The sequence below is a fragment of the Cyprinodon tularosa genome, unplaced genomic scaffold, assembly GCF_016077235.1.
Source record: "Cyprinodon tularosa strain WSP-4 unplaced genomic scaffold, ASM1607723v1 ctg864, whole genome shotgun sequence".
Lineage (NCBI taxonomy): Eukaryota > Metazoa > Chordata > Actinopteri > Cyprinodontiformes > Cyprinodontidae > Cyprinodon > Cyprinodon tularosa.
In genome coordinates, this window is record NW_024039634.1 from 77,235 (window position 1) to 94,519 (window position 17,285).

The 17,285-nt window shown below is 39.2% G+C and overlaps 2 protein-coding genes across 2 annotated transcripts; both read right to left on the reverse strand.

Moving 5' to 3' along the window:
• Window positions 1-9,441: 9,441 nt before the first annotated feature.
• On the reverse strand, window positions 9,442-10,404 carry LOC119775303 (dicentracin-like). The gene is made up of 3 exons (XM_038273239.1): window positions 10,324-10,404; window positions 10,038-10,157; window positions 9,442-9,892 (listed from the first exon to the last, which is right to left on the reverse strand). The coding sequence occupies exons 2-3, from the start codon at window positions 10,154-10,156 to the stop codon at window positions 9,601-9,603; spliced, it is 411 nt and encodes a 136-aa protein (XP_038129167.1). The 5' UTR covers window position 10,157; window positions 10,324-10,404; the 3' UTR covers window positions 9,442-9,600.
• A 5,454-nt stretch (window positions 10,405-15,858) lies between these two features.
• Window positions 15,859-16,785, reverse strand: LOC119775300 (dicentracin-like). The gene is made up of 3 exons (XM_038273234.1): window positions 16,701-16,785; window positions 16,436-16,555; window positions 15,859-16,292 (listed from the first exon to the last, which is right to left on the reverse strand). Exons 2-3 carry the CDS (start codon window positions 16,552-16,554, stop codon window positions 16,019-16,021), a joined length of 393 nt encoding a protein of 130 aa, XP_038129162.1. The 5' UTR covers window position 16,555; window positions 16,701-16,785; the 3' UTR covers window positions 15,859-16,018.
• Window positions 16,786-17,285: the final 500 nt, after the last annotated feature.

Here is a 17,285-nt window from a genome sequence, read left to right on the forward strand (position 1 = left end):
CAGGGAGCTGTTAAATGTTTTCACTCCATTTTGCACAGAGGCTTTTTTAATGTATAGATTATAGCAAAGTTAAATATTGTTACAAATAAAAAAAAAGAAATATGTTTAAAATAACACAGACAACACAGAATCCTCTTCTAATCTACATTATAGAACTATGAAATAAAATACAGTTACACAAAAGTGTTCCACTGTAAAGATGGTGTAGTTTGTTTTGTTGCAACCTGAAGTGTGAAATAAACTTCAGTGGAGTTTGAAAACAAAATATGTGTATAGATTTATTATATCTGGTTGAACGATGTGTGTGCCCAGTTGATTCTTTTTTTTTGGGGGGGGGGGGGGGGGGGGGGGGGGGGGGGGGGGGGGGGGGGGGGGGGGGGGGGGGGGTGGTCGGGGGGGATGATGGGGGGGCGTGGACATTTTATTGTAATCCAGAGGGGGGCCCAGAAGAAAATCTTTGGGAACCACTGCAATAGAGCATCTTTGGGATGTGGTGGAATGGGAGATTCGCATCATGGATGTGCAGCAACAAATCTGCGGCAACTGTGTGATGCCATCATGTCAATATGGACCAAACTCCCTGAGGAATGCTTCCAGCACCTTGTTGAATCTATGCCACGAAGAATTGAGGCAGTTCTGAAGGCAAAAGGGGGTCCCACCCGTTACTAGCATGGGGTACCTAATAAAGTGGCCGGTGAGTGTATATATACAGGTGCTGGTCATAAAATTAGAATATCATGAAAAAGTAGATTGATTTCAGTAATTCCATTTAAAAAGTGAAACTTGTATATTATATTCATACATTACATACAAACTCATATATTTCAGATGTTTATTTTGTTTAATTTTGATGATTACAAATGACAACAAATGAAAATCTCAAATTCATCATATCAGAAAATTAGAATATTACTGAAGACCAATAAAAACAAAGGATTTATAGAAATGTTGGCCAACTGAAAAGTATGAACATGAAAAGTATGAGCATGTACAGCACTCAGTATTTAGTTGGGCCTCCTTTGGCCTGTATTACTGCAGCAATGCGGCGTGGCATGGAGTCGATCAGTCTGTGGCACTGCTCAGGTGTTATGATAGCCCAGGTTGCTCTAATAGTGGCTTTTAGCTCTTCTGAATTGTTGGGTCTGGTGTATTGCATCTTCTTCTTCACAATACCCCATAGATTTTCTATGGGGTTAAGGTCAGGAGAGTTTGCTGGCCAATTAGGAACAGGGATACCATGGTCCTTCAACCAGGTACTGGTAGCTTTGGCACTGTGTGCAGGTGCCAAGTCCTGTTGGAAAATGAAATCTGCATCTCCAAAAAGTTGGTCAGCTGCAGGAAGCATGAAGTGCTCTAAAACTTCCTGGTATGTGGCTGCGTTGACCCTGGACCTCAGAAAACACAATGGACCAACACCAGCAGAGGACATGGCACCCCAAACCATCACTGACTGTGGAAACTTTACACTGGACTTCAAGCAACGTGGATGAAGTGCCTCTCTTCTTTTCCTCCAGACTCTGGGACCTTGATTTCCAAAGGAAATGCAAAATTTACTTTCATCAGAGAACATGACTTTGGACCACTCACCAGCAGTCCAGTCCTGTTTCTCTTTAGCCCAGGCAAGACGCTTCTGACGCTGTCTGTGGTTCAAGAGTGGCTTGACACAAGGAATGCGACAGCAGAAACCCATGTCTTTCATACGTCTGTGTGTGGTGGTTCTTGAAGCACTCACTCCAGCTGCAGTCCACTCTTTGTGAATCTCCCCCACATTTTTGAAGGGGTTTTGTTTCACAATCCTCTCCAGGGTGCGGTTATCTCTCTTGCTTGTACACTTTTTTCGACCACATCTTTTCCTTCCCTTCGCCTCTCTATTAATGTGCTTGGACACTGAGCTCTGTGAACAGCCAGCCTCTTTAGCGATGACCTTTTGTGTCTTGCCCTCCTTGTGCAAGGTGTCGATGGTCGTCTTTTGGACAACTGTCAAGTCAGCAGTCTTCCCCATGATTGTGTAGCCTATAGAACTAGACTGAAAGACCATTTAAAGGCTTTTGCAGGTGGTTTGAGTTAATTAGCTGATTAGAGTGTGGCACCAGGGGCCATCAATTTTGAACCTTTTCACAATATTCTAATTTTCTGATATGATGAATTTGAGATTTTCATTTGTTGTCATTTGTAATCATCAAAATTAAACAAAATAAACATCTGAAATATATGAGTTTGTATGTAATGTATGAATATAATATACAAGTTTCACTTTTTAAATGGAATTACTGAAATCAATCCACTTTTTCATGATATTCTAATTTTATGACCAGCACCTGTATATAGCTTCACATTATGTACTGTAAGCCAGAAAAAGAAAACTGGCGTTGCTTTGCACGCATGTTCATGTTACAATGAGATTGATCATTTCAGTTTGTAATGATAAATCAAATAAAAACATGTCTTTTTTATTAATCATAAGACACCCTTTTTATAGCTTTAAAGTTACATTTAATTACCTATGTTTTTATTACATATCCCATACTTTACAATTTTTTAACAAGTTACAAGTTGATGGATGGATTTTGACTTCATTGTCAAGTGTTTAAAATATTACATGGAAGACAAAAGCCATATCATCTAGTAAAGCACACCATCATCAAATTCATTCATTTATTTATTGATTGATTGATGTTCGCATTTAAAGCTAAAAAACATTTATGTTTTATCGTTTATGTCCTTATGACATAAACCCATTGGTCAACATTTGTATTGCTACTGTGAGGCAATATGATTGTATCATGCTGACTGGATGCTTTCACTGGAAAAACAAAAATCATCACCTTGTCAAAGTTGCACAAAAGTTGTCTTTATCAGAAGATGGTGATGATGAAACTGCATGATTTGACATCTGCTGTTGAAAAAGTCGGCAAATAAAATTTTTTATGCATTGTATGTGCTGTTAGCTTCTCACAAAACCATGTTTTCTTTTGAAAATGACTTTACAGCTTTGAATCTACATGCAGCCATTTCAGTCATAGTGAAAATAGAGATTTTTTAGTCTAAATCCCACTTGGTGTGTTTGGAGGAAGAAGAAGGAGTAGTAAAAACAACTTTTTTTTTTTTTACAAATGGGAAACAATAACTGCACCCTAGGATGTAGGGGAGGATGTATTGGGCCATGTAGCTGGAGGCCTTAGCCAAGAATCTTCTTTCCTCAGTAGGTACATTGAAGACGGATCGTCACTGGGTCCTTCAGTAAAACAATGACCAAAGCACATGACCTAAGGAGGAAGATGGTCAAATCCCTGCAGAAGTGTATGCAAAATTATCAAGAATTACAGGAAAAGTCTAAAAGCTCTTATTGCAAATATTTCTATACTTTTGCATGCTTTGTAGTAGGAAGAAGCTGCAAAATCTGCAATGTATCAAATACTGTAGATTACCAAAACACAGAAATTCTAAAAATTAAAAGTTGAATTATCCGGACAATCTACATTTTTTCCAAAGGCATCTATCTCGGTTCTTTCATACATTACCACTTACGTTACAGGAGATTTTGAAAGGAATAATGTTACTCAGAACTAGAGAATTCAATTTAATTCAGTTTATTTATATTTCCATTTAAACAGATCATGCAGTAAAATTGATTAAAAGTTTTTTTTTTTATCTAAGGAAAACCAGTCGGTTAGAAAGAGAAACCATGTGTAGTAATAATAATACCCAGGACCCATTTCGATGGGAGACTATAATATTGCATACACTGCATATGCCCCCTTTTTGTGCCACAGACTCTTTTTTTATACAATAATAGGGAAATTTATTAGAAACTGCAAATATAAGAAGACAGCAGGAAAGAGGGGTAAAATACAGTAGTAGCAAAATTTGAGACTTGATTGCTTTTGGTTAAGCAGTGGTGTGATCAGGTGCATTTAAAGTGGAGTTAGTGTAGATTAGACTACATGTGTTCCTGATTTACTGAATGTAGTTTATAACAAATATAACTGACTGATAAAATAAATGACTTTTGGACTTCACTAACAGAATTATATTGTCCCAAAAGTTATTTTCTTTTTGGTTTATTCTCATTGGTAAATGTTGGTCTGGTGTTAATGCTTTTTTTGTGGAACAAAGGTTTGATCTCTGATTGGCTCCCATGAAAGTTAGATTTAAGCAGTCTCTTTATGAGTGCAGAGTCATAGTCTTTAATATTAATGGTACTAAAAGCCTGTGTGTTGGTCCTTTGATAAAAGTTGATGTTGACATCTTCCAGTCTTATTTCAATATAAACCTACTTGAACAGCCAGAAATATGTATGTTTGCAGTTACTTTAAATGTCCCCCATGTGTACCCCGTTTTTATAAAGCAAGAAGTATCTTTTGATACCACTTTAGATCTTTTAACAGGGAACAGGGATATCCTTTCTAAATACCTTGAACATCTCTTTTGATCCTACTTGGTTTTCACTCTCCTCTCACTACAGTTAGAAGAACATATTAAATCATACAACATTATTAAATAGCACTTTTACATTTTATCAAATAACACCTTTTGCTTTATTATTTGAAATGTTATTTATTTTAGTACTAATACATGTAGGAGAGAGCAGAAGAATACATTTATTGGTATGAATATAGACCAACACAGATAGTAAATTCATTATGACAACAAAATGATCTTACTCTTTCAAAATTCTTTAAAAAATGCAGCAAATGTTTCAAATGTTTTTTGCGGATCTTAGCTATGACAAATGTCTTTCAAGCTGTGAGAACTGTGGCAACTGAGCAGCCCTTAGAGAGAAAGCTTTTGCAATGTGCTCTAAAGCATTTTTATTTGATCTGAATTTTGCAAAAGTGCCCTAACAGACATTAAACCAAGCATATGGATACTTTAACTATTTTCGGGGGTAACTGAAAGCAACTCCAGAATGATCTATTTAGCCACGGAAACGGTCACGACGTTTGTATATCAGCTGCTTGTCTTGCTGCTGATCCAGATCCTTCTGATCGAGGTCTTGCTGGTCCAGATATTGCTGGTCATATTGTCGTTTGTCTAATTGCTGCAGCTTCAGTTGCTGCTGGTCAGCTTGAACTTCTGCAAGTTTTCCAAGTCCATATCTCATGGTAGGGAGAAGATCAGTGTATATGACAATGTAACTTGGTTTTTGACATTTTGATTAATTATGTTTTCATATTAATGATTTTATAAACCAACAGATTTGCAAAAAGTTGAGTTAAGGACAGCGTAAGTTTTACCCGAGAGTTTTACCAGGTTGAGCCATTAGGACAACCATGGACAAGACGATAAATAGGGTGGTGCACTTCATCCTGTAAAACACACCACAATGAACACACTAAGGTTTTTTGTCATGCATATAAAAGAAACAAGTTAGTAACTCTGGTAAAGCTTTTCTCCATAAAAAATTCCCAAAACATTAGATACATGCATATTGTCCTGAAATATCACAACTGAATTTAACTGAAATTCTTTTATTTCCTACCTTTCCACTGAATGATCAGAAAACTGTCTCTCAAATAATGGTCTTCTGCATCTTGGTAAGATGCTTCACCCACTTATATATAAGGATGATGTAGAGAAATAATTTCAATATTGGGAAACATCTTGTGAATTTGCAAAAAAGTGTACCCATGAGGTCTGCCATTTGAGCTCCACAGCATTTAGTTTTGATCTTACCTACAATGTAGTTTTTTAAGTGTGACTATTGGTAAGCTATCAAAATGAATTACATTGACCTGTAGAGGTCCAGCTCTCATTATTATAAGTACGCGTTTGTGGTAATGTGGCCTTTTTGTTAAGTTGTTGCATGTTTTCTAATTTTGGATTTTCTTTATTTTTGAACTTGTTTGCTTGTTTTCAATTTTGTGTGTTGCATGTTTTTTTGGATTTTGTTTGGAGGCCACATTGCCACACACACCTGGACACGCCCACAACGGCACAGGTGTTCCCAATCAACTAAGCAGCGTGCCGACTGGGACGCTGATTTAAAAAAGGCAGCTGCTTGGTTGGAGGCACAGACACCGGACATGGGAAGGTTTGGTTGGGGAAGGCCGATCTTGGAGGGAGCCGGACGGAGCGAGTGAGAGGGAAGCAGCGGGAGAGCCTTGGGGACTGACGGCAGGAGGCCCGCCGGAGCGAGGTGGAGAGACGCGCACCGGAGAGAGAGAGACGCGCACCGGAGAGGGAGACGCGCGCCGGAGAGGAGCGCGCCGGAGAGAGAGACGCGCACCGGAGAGACGCGCACCGGACAGAGAGACGCGCACCGGAGAGGAGCGCGCCGGAGAGACGCGCACCGGAGCGAGCGAGGTGCAGGGACGCGCACCGGAGCAAGGTGCAAGGACGCACGCCGGAGAGACGCTCACCGGAGCGGGGTGCAGAGAGGCCCGTCATGGAGCGAGGCGCAGAGGCACGCTGGCGAGAGGCGCGTGTTGGAGGAGACCTCGCAGGCCAGCTACGCTGGAGAGGCCCACACGCGCAGCGTGCCGAAACGAGGACCCAGCGCTGGGGTGGACGGTGCCCTCCATTATACCCGCCAAGTGCGCGTCTTTTAACAGACTTCCCCATTGACTCTGCTGCTCTCCACCATCTGGATTTTTATCTTTCTTTTTAATCTTTTCTCTTTTATCTATTTTTTTTTATCTTTTTCCTTTTAACGTATTTTATTGAACACTTTTAGTGAGCTCGTCTTTTTACGTAAATTATTGAACTTTTAATCTATTAAACTTTTTAAGGCCCTGCTCACAATCGCCGCAGTCTGTTTGGTTTTTATGTTTTTTTTTAAAGATGATCGCACCTCTCGGGTGCCACACGTTACCTTCTTGTGTCATATGCAGGGATAGCGGAATTTTTATATTTCTTATATTTCTTTATATTTTTATACATGTTTCCTTTCTGTTGACTTCCAGTTGCTAAATACCAGTAAGACTATGCATGTTTTTTTTTGGTTACAATGAATCAGGTCCTCCAACAGACTGTGATGGAGGACATTATAATAATGATAAATATCATTATAATGAGTTTATGGTTTGATTCTATTGATATTCACCTCTATGCCCATACTCTGAAGGAATGTGCTTGCACTTCTGTGGCTCAGGTAGAAAACAACTTTATCACCAAAACAAAAACATAATTGTCCTCACATATATATATATATATATATCAATGTATCAGGATTTATGGGCAAATATAATCAATTATCATCAACAATAAGAAAAAAGAAAATATTCTCTTGCTGTCTGATGGCGTAAAAATAGTAATGCAGAATTTAAACAAATGGTAAGGACATCCAACCCACCCACTGTTAGATTTGTGAAAAAAAATAATGATGTAGTCCATAAGATTAAGGACAGTTTTCCCCTCCCAACGTACAAATTTTAAATTGTTTAAGAGATATATTTTAGGCAAGCCCATTTTGAACAATCTGCAGCATGTCAAGTGGATCAAGATCTTGACTGTGACTGTGCCTACAGTATGTCCTTATGAAAGAGACCAAACTTGGAGAAAATATTGGAGTTTACACATGGGACGACTAAAATCTAAAAAAAAAGAACTTTTTTTGTTTTGTGTTTCTGTCGATAAAATGGCCTTTCCGATTGTCAAGGTTCAGCACGCTCGGTATCATTGAAAAGAGGAGAATTAGAGTGGCCTATAGATATGCGGACATGCTATCTTGACATTGAAATATGTATATGTACATGCGCAGAAATTCCAAAGCCCGCCCGCGACCGATTTGCCCAGGGGGAACTTTAAGAGGTATTTACACTGAGACTGCTTGATATTTTAGAGACTTTGGAATGTTGCAGTCTGCTTTCAGGATGCAATGAAGGCTGTTGTCTCCAGAGGGCTTATTTCTAGTTCTTTTGCCTGGGGTGATCACCCTTTAAATAACTATTTCAATAACACTTCCTCGTATAGTAAATGACTCTTAAAAAGGACTTAAACACGACTTCATTTAAGTTTTGCAGAGTATTAGCACAGAATTCACTATGCTGGGCTCATGTTGCCACCAGCGTCCAATGAATGGAGATAAGCCATGATTAACATATCCGATTGGGTTCTTATACCTCAGTGATATCAGTAAACCATGTTTCACATAAAGTCTGATAGGGTGGCTTTATTTGGTGTACATGCTTTCTCTTGCCACCACAATTATAAACATTATGTTAATATGTTCCATTTGACTAGATCAAACTTGTCTTATGAGAAGAGTAACTGTTATTATTGTTATTATTTATATTAGTACGACTGTTTTTGTTGTTGTTGCTGTTATTATTGTTATTGTTATTATTATTATTATTGTATAGACTGCACTTTATTTTCTCTTAACCTTCTGAATTGCACAATAAAGATTATTATTTTTATCCTAAGTAGAGGGCACTCTGCTTCAACTAATATGACTCATGAGGGATATTAAAAATAACTTTAGTATTGATATTATGCTGTGGGATGGAAACCTTGTATTAATTAAAGGAGAAGAAGATGTCAACTATGTAAAGTGCCAACTTAAATATTTAATACAGTAGCAGCCATTCAAAATGGCCCTTCTCCGTTAAACACCAACCGAATGGCAACCCACTTTCCTACGGCTCCTAGCAGAATCCTCTCCAACTTTTTACTCCGACTTCACCCTTTCACTGAATTACAGGGTCTGACCAGGAGCTGACGCTTCTCTTTAGATCTTAATGTCCGCTAATCATAACACAAATATTTTAGTACAAATACAGATATTTAAAAAGGAATTGTAGGGCACCCGCCAAGGACCAGCCAAGGGCCCATCAAGGAAAGTAGGGACATTTTGAAAGGCTACTACTCTAGATAGAGAGATTGTTACCTTAGTGCAATAAATGGCTCACGTTGGCCCTTATAGACTTCATCATTGCCCTTGTCCTTTTCTCCACCAGTTCCTCCATCACTGCTGCACACCTTCTGATAAACTTGCTTAGTAAGTCATTTTAGGAATGATAAACAGTATTTTGTAACAAAACCAAACCTGTTAACAAGGCCAAGGCATGTTTGCAGTTATTTTAGATGTCCTTCGTGTGTAAACTGTTTTCTGTACAGTAGAAAACACTTTACAAGTTCTTCTTCCTCCTTAAAACCTTTAAGGTCTGTATTGATCCTGCTATTGTGTTCACTCTCAACTTACAAAATACACGATGGAAATTGGTAGATCCAACAATGTCCTCAGATAATCCTATTTTTTTTATTTTTATGCCTGATTTTTATTTTATAATTAAGATAGAGAGAGGGAAAAAGCAAGATAGAGAAAGAATATCCATAATTTTTCCTCCAAGTAATATGCTTTATGGCAATCCTAATATGGCAACAAGATGCAAGGCATTTTTTATATATTTTTTAGCAATACATACATTTTTTTTTAAATCTAGATATCCCTGTAAAAAACCTTTCCAGCTTTCGTAATTATTAAAACCAAACAGGGTGTTTGCAGAAGCTGTAAAGCTTTATTATTTGATTTTCACTGTGCAGAAGTGCCCAATCACAAATGCAATGCATTCAGAGCAGATGTAATAACAAAATCAAGTTTACTGATACTTGAACTATTTTTAAGGCAAGAATGAAAGCAACTCTGGAATGACCTATTTAGTGGCGTTTGTACATCTGCTGTTTGTCTTGCTCTTCTTGGTCCTGTTGCTGCCGGTCCAGATCCTGTTGGTCCAGATCCTGTTGGTCCAGATCCTGTTGGTCCAGATCCTGCAGGTCCAGGTCCTGCTGGTCCAGGTCCTGCTTGTCAAGATCCTGTTGGTCTAGATCCTTCTGATCCAGATCCTGCTGGTCCAGATACTGTTGGTCATATTGTCGTTTGTCTAATTGCTGCTGCTTCAGTTGTTGGTCAGCTTCGTCCTCTGCAACTTTTCCATGTCTATGTATTAGGCTGGTAGGGAGAAAATAATGCGCACAGTACAATGAAACAAGGTTTTTGACATTTTGATTAATTATATGTTTTCAACATGCATCATAATGATTTTATAAACCAACAGATTTGCAAATAGTTGAGTTAAGGACAGCGTAAGTTTTACCCTCGAATATGGTGAACAGCAGTACTAATTCCCTTAATAATCAGTCCAAGAAAGCACTCTCCAGGTTGAGCCATCAGGACAACCATGGACAAGACGAGAAATAGGGTGGTGCACTTCATCCTGTAAGAGACAACACAGAGAACAATTGAAAGATTTCTTCCTTCTGCCTATGAAATTAACAAGTTTCTTTCTCTGATCCTTTTTTCATTAAATTTCCAAAGTATTATGCTTGAAAACTCACAAGTAAATTAAGCTAAAAAAAACAAAAAAACAATTGAGTTCCTACCTTTCTGTTGACTGATCAAAATGCTGTTCAATGTGCAAGATGAGTCTCTGAAATTATGACACTTTGCATTGTGGTAGAAAGTAGCACCCTTGTATATATGTGCATGATGGAGTAATTAAAATATTGAGAAACACTTTATGATACTGCAAAAAAAAAAAAAAATTCAGTGTGATCTGGCATTTTAGCCACAGAGTATTAAGGTTTGATCTGACATGTAACTATTGGTAAGACATTTAAAATAAATCATCATGCCCTGTGGGCCACCCACAAGGTCAGTTCTTGGACTTTTAATATTTGTGTCTGTCACCATATTTCATATGCAGGTGTAACATATTAAATTTTCTACACAAATGTCGCCTTACTGTTGCCCTTATCTTTTAACTGACCTAAAGCATGGAAGTTTAAATTCTGGATACCACTGAAGTTTGTTGTGCAGCTCTAATACATTTATTGCCCACCCCAGTATTGTCTTAGGCTCTGAATGAGAGCAATCACAGAGACCCTGATCAGTTTAGAGTTTTTATTAAAGGTTGTGGTGTGTACACATAGGACTCCGGCTGGCAGGGTTTTCTGGCTTCTGTTGGAAGAGGTGAGGTGAGAGGTGAGCAACTGGTTGTTTGTAACTCACAGAGAGGGAGGCTAGGCGTCAGTTTTGGGGAGGATGGTGACCAGTGGTCCAGGCAGAAGGTGCAGGTCCGGTTGGTGATATCCGATGCTGGTGTCAGAGGGTGAACAGGCAGTTGTGCTCAGTCAGGAAGGCTTTAAGCAATTCAGAGGCCTGTAGCCTCATGGGTTCCTGAAGGCTGACTGAAAGTGTCTCTGGCAGGAGTCCAGAGTGTAGACATTTCTGTGTAGTGGTTTTGGGCTTGGGATCCAGGGTTCTGTGAAGGAGCAAACAGAGAGTGGGATTAGGATCTGGGTAAAGTTAAGAAGCAAGGCTTGGTTAAGGATCAGTTTGTACCACGCAGAAGCATTAACGAACTGACACCCTCCTCCTGGTCGCAGCTCCTTAAGAAGGGTGGTAATCAGCTAGATGAAGAGCACCTGCCCGTCCAGCCCTGCTGAGGAGAAAGAAAGGAAGCTGGCTGGTTGATACTGATTGTCAAACATACTTAAGGATTTCTGAGTGACAGTAGCCAGGCAGCAAGGAGATTTTACTAATGAGTCGAGAAGGAAAAGTTATTATTCATTCATCTTACGCCAAACTCATGCTGTGGTTTGTGGAGTTTATGTTTCATAGTCCTTCACAATAGCTATTTTCCCCCCGTACCAACATTTGTTAAAAGAAAAGTCTGGTCATTTTCAGAATTCAAACTTCTGAAAGTATTTTACATATAAAATTTTTACATGCTGTTCAAGAAATTATACAGTAGGTGTTTTTAATTAAGAGTAATTTCATTTGAATGTGCTTTACTGGAGACATCCATGTTTGTCAAAGAACACTACTGCCACCTACTGGTTTGTGACGTCACGGTGCGGTATCGGCTGTTGAGCAAGTCCAAATGCTGTATCTGGTGTTTGTCACAATGCGCTATTAACAAAGTCATCTTGAAAACATTCTTCTTCAAATGTTGGCTACATATGACATGTTTTTTTGTCTGGCCATAAGTTCAATGGCAAATCCTCCCTCTTTAAGTTGGCAATCTGACGACCAACCCCGTCCGTGGAGGATCATGAATCGGATAGGTGAAATAGCTCTTTTATTTTTTTTTTCACTTTTACCTGATGTGTTACAACATCCAACTGCCATGCACCTGGGCATTGTCAGTTTAACGATAGCTCTGGTGACTTTAAATGGTGAAGTCCTCTCGACAACTTAAATAACTGTTGTTGATTGCAGATGTGTCTCATAGTTCCCATTGATTTTGCTTGTAAAGCGGGGAGAATGGCGTTAGGCTTACCGGACGTGACGTCACTGCCGGAAGATGTCAGGAGTGAGGTGTTACTATATTTGGGCAAAAATGGCTGGTCCAGGACTCAGTGATAGCGACGAAAATTATAGTTTATATTTTTTTACTGATTAATGCTAAATTCAATAAATCACAACGAACATATTAGTTTTAGGTATAGATAATGATCCATTGATTATTCTTTACTGACTGGAATTTTTCCTTTAATGCAATTAGTGGTGTTTGGTTTCAATTAACACCATTGAGCCTTCCCTGTTTCAGGGAGCAGCAGCGCCACTGTTTTGCACGTTCTCAATCTCCCAAGACTGGCAAAGTTTCTTTAAGAAGGGACAAAATGTTTCAACCAAGCAAAATCCATCCAGAAGACTTATTCCACTTTTTTTGGATTGGCCATTTTCTCTATATATTTTTTTAACTCTTATTAAATCATTATTATTACATTTGTCCTAGATAAAAAAATTAAGATGAGACATTATTACATAGTGTGCAGCCATGATCGATTGATTGATTGACTGACTTTATTCATCTCACAGTGGAGAAATATATACAGCGTGTCCATATACGAAAGCTTTTCCTTTTTTTATAGGATTATAATATAGGGTTACTGCACACAGTTGTTTACACTGGTATTTATAAAGATGGATATTTATATATATAGTTATTGCACTTTGTGTCAAATATAGAGCACAGGTTATTGCACAGGGTATGAATTAGTAATTACACATTATAAATTGCACAAGTTATTGCTGTTGTAGTGCCGCATTGTAGAGTCTGGTTGCAGAAGGGATGAATGACCTGCAGTTGTGCTCCTTTTTACATACTAGGTGTAAAAGTCTTTCACTAATGGAGCTTCTCAGCTCCTCTACAGTCTGGTGCAGAGGGTGGAAGGAGTTATCCTGGATGGATGTAAGCTTGGACAGCACCCTCCTCTCAGCCACTTCCTCCACTGAGTCTAGAGTGAAGCATAGTACAGAAGCGGCTTTTCTTAGCAGTTTGTCCAGTCTTTTTCTGTCCCCAATACAACATAACATATAAGGAAATTACAGCAGCAGACGGGGAGCTAAAGAGGTCCTTAAGTTCTAACCTTCTTTAATATCATGGGATGTCTGATTTTTTTTTCATGCCTAATCTCATATCTTTTCATTATTATAATGGTCTGCATCGCTTTCTGCACCTAATATACTGGTTAACTCCACTGAAGTCAAGCCACCCTTCACTTCCAAAACCTCACTGGGTTTTTATAGATCACACATACACCAAATACCAAGTCCAAGTAAGTACAAACACTTTGGCTCGGTATTTTAGCAAAAGCAGGACCATTACATACCCAGCGGTACCTAATTTCTCATCGAAGGAGGCTTTAACCATTCTGATGCCAGCTACTGATCTGATCAATGATAGGCTGGCACCCACGAATGAGATGCCAGAAATATTAAGTAAGAGGAGGGTAGCAATTGCATGGCAGCCATGGGTACAGTATGAGAGGACCATATGGATTCGAAGGCCTGGAACGGCTGTGACTAGCTGGGGACTGAGTGGGCTCTTCAGCATGTTGGCTAACTGCTATGGTGTCTGTGGGGATGCTGTTTTTTTGCCTGCCCCCTTCCCACACTTGATGGTCTAGGGATCTCCTCCTGGGTTTGTGGGCCAGTTCCCACTAGGGGAGGGGTCGGCTCCCTTGCGGCCACCTGGAACTTTTTCAAATATTTATGAAAATGGAAAAAGATAGATTTTTGTTTGTTTGTTTGTTTGTTTTAATATGGAATGCTGGATGTCAAACAAACATTGATTATGATTTTAAGTGTTGTAAAATTTGTATAATAAATATATTTAAACAATAATTGTAAGCAGGGCCTGCCTCCTCCCCCTTCTTTTGCTCCCTGCCAGTGGCAGGTCCCAGTGTTTACTGGCATACTGATGGTTCTTTAGGTGCAGAGTTGGACTTCAGTGGAGCTCACATTCCTGGTGGCTGCTGGGCCTCCTGGCCCTGTGAGGTCCCCACTAGTTGGAGGTGCGCCCCCGAACCTCAGGGCTCTCAACCGGGTCCACCTTAGGCTTCTGTGGCCCTGTGGAGCCTCAGCGTTACGATCTGGCCAATCAGGAATTGGGCCTCTTTGGGGTTTGGCCCCTCAGGGGCTCTGAGTGCTTACCTCTGCCCTTCTCCGTTGGGTGCGCCCATCCCTATGTCTTCCCTCCTTGTTTCCCAGTAATCTGGGGTGCCTCTGGAAATCTGGGGCTCATTTTACCTCTTTTTCTACTCAGAGTCCTGTAGGGTGAGTCCTGGGCCCCCAACAAATACTATTAAGCATATTTTTGCCTCTGAAGAAACTTTGCAAATCCTTTATATGTGAGCATGTCCATGCATATATACCATGGGAGTTTGGTTCCAGGTGTTCACGGTTACACTATAACAAGAAGTTGCCTCAGTATTGAAGCCTTCAAATCGGGAATTGCCTAAAGGGCTTTTCCACCATTTTTCTCACTAATTTAGGTGTGTGTAATTCGCTTTAGTTTGAAGGATACAGTACCTTGACTCATCATAAATGGATTATATTATTCTAGACTAATTGGAGACTACAATGAACACAGTTTGGGATTAGTTAAACCTTTACCTCCTTTGTAAAAAATTTATAAGTCCGCATTTTAATCCTTTTTTGCCGTAGGACCAAAACAGAACCACCCAGTTCAAAAAGCAGTACTTAGACTTTTTAAGAAGAGATATTATCCTAAACTATTAACAAAATGTCTAAAACCCAGTTTGGGATTTGTGGAAACTTTATATAAATTATAAAAGTTCAGTAAAGGGACACACAAGTCCTTTTTTCCCTTTGCAATTGTTTGTTTCTTTATTCTCCACCTTGTAACAAAGTAGAGAGACATGAATTGTGATGCACAAGAGCTGAAATGGAGCATAGGAAAACCACAATAAAAAAAATATGTATTTATTTATTTCATTGTAAATTACCCTTATCAACACAGAGAAAGATCATTCTTTATGTCATGATCTTGCCACTGGTGCCAACAATGTAAAATAATATAGCACTGGGTTTTTTGAGCTGGAGCATTTCTGATGTAGTGAAGATTGTCATCAGCCTCTCCAAAGCTAATGCAGATGATTTCTCTTCCTATTCGTTACTAGCTCCGGCATCTCATTGCTACTTCAGTTACCGGTGCCAGCCTATCATTGATATGATCAGTTGCTATCATTGGAATGGATATAGCCTCCTTAGATTAATATACATTTTGATATGCTTTAATTTGTCCTGTCAGGGTTAGAAGTATCTACGTTTTTAGTAAAGCAGGGGTATCTCTGGCCTTATATATCCCTGGGCTTATACTATTAATCTTAACCATAAACATACATACTGAGGGCAAAAACACAGAACGATATATAGCTGGCGTCAAAAAAATCATAATTTATTTGGTCAACTGTGATAAGTTAGCCTAACCTTTTTTCATATGATGCCTTATAGATGGTGATTTTGCATTGTTAATGTCCTTGCCTAACTCTTGTATGCTTCACAGCCCACAATGCGATCTGGCCGATGTAATTGTCCTCTAGTCTTATTCCTTTTTCTCAAGCAGTGTGGCAAATTGTTCAACGTGTATGTGAAACATGACAACATTTTTCTAGCTGTCAGAACTTTATTAACCTAATATAGATTTAGTAGTCTATACAATGGATGTTTTCAGTGTGCTATGAAGCTTTATTAGTTCAAATTCAAATCTAATTTGAGTACAAATCTAATGTAATGACAACAATAAAACTGATATTTCAAATATCTTTAAGCCTCTTTGGAAAGGCCACGTTTGTATATCTGTAGCTTGTCTCGATCTTCTTGGTCTAATTGTTGCTGCTCCAGTTCCTGCTGGTCCCGGTCCTGCTGGTCCCGGGCCTGCTGGTCCAGGTCCTGCTGGTCTCGGTCCTGCTGGTCCAGGTCCTGCTGGTCCAGGTCCTGCTGGTCCAGGTCCTGCTGGTCCAGGTCCTGCTTGTCCAGGTCCTGCTGGTCCAATTGCTGCTGGTTCGCTAGGTCAAGTTTTCCATGCCTATGAATAAGGCTGGTAGAAGAAAAATAAAATTCACAATACAATATAACAGGATATTTGACTTTATCAGTAAAATTATTTCATTATTACTAATACTAATTCATTATACCAACACATTTTCAAATGATTGAGAAAAAGTTGCTCCAAGTTTTTACCTGCTAATACCATGAATAGCACTACCAATTCCCTTTATAAGCATCCCAAAAAAGCACTCTCCTGGTTGTGCCATCAGGACAACCATGGTCAAGGTGAGAAAAAGTGCCATACACTTCATCCTAAAAAAGTTCCTTCCTCATGTCTGTGGAATGATGCACTGTTTTCTTTTTTAGGTAAATTTAATACAAATTTGGTACATAACTAACAACTTATTCCTTAAACTCTCGAATGAAATTAACTGAGCACATAAAACAAAGTCCTTACCTTAGACTGATCAAATGTCCTTGACTGATCAAAATGCTCTTCAATGGCAAGGGGACTCTCTCAAATTATTGTAAACTGTTTCCTGGTAGAATGCTGCACCAAGGTATATATGTACAGGACTAAGTCATTATCATATTGGGAAACATCTTATGATTTAGCAGAAAAAGGTAACCATAAGGTCTTGCATTTTAGCCACAGAATATGTAGCTTTAATCTTATCTACATGGTAGTTATGTTTGTATGGCTATAGGGAAGCTGCTGAAATCAATTATAGCAGCCTGTGGGTTGCTCATTGTATCAGTTCTTGGACCTTTAATACTTGTAGCTGGTTTGTGCAAATCACTCACAAGGCACAGAAAACAGGTAAGAGACCCAAAAACACACTATGAGAGGCCTGATAGGGTTCAGGCAGGCTCAGAGAAACAGGAGGAAGATTCTGGCAAGAATCAGGCAGGCATGCTGGATAAAGCTCAAGGATGGCTTGTAATAAGTTGGCTCTAGTGACTGGTCTGAGAGCTGGATATGTAGTCAGGTAAGCAGGTGAATCTGATAGAGGCTGATTGGAAAACAGGGCGGAGCTAACTG

Excerpts from the sequence above, each read along its gene's own strand:
- LOC119775300 (XM_038273234.1), bottom strand. The coding sequence starts at position 16,554 with ATGAAGTGTATGGCACTTTTTCTCACCTTGACCATGGTTGTCCTGATG. Across the intron at positions 16,293-16,435 it reads GCTATTCATGGTATTAGCAG|CCTTATTCATAGGCATGGAA; the intron begins GTAAAAACTTGG and ends TTCTTCTACCAG.
- LOC119775303 (XM_038273239.1), bottom strand. The coding sequence starts at position 10,156 with ATGAAGTGCACCACCCTATTTCTCGTCTTGTCCATGGTTGTCCTGATG. Across the intron at positions 9,893-10,037 it reads GCTGTTCACCATATTCGAGG|CCTAATACATAGACATGGAA; the intron begins GTAAAACTTACG and ends TCTCCCTACCAG.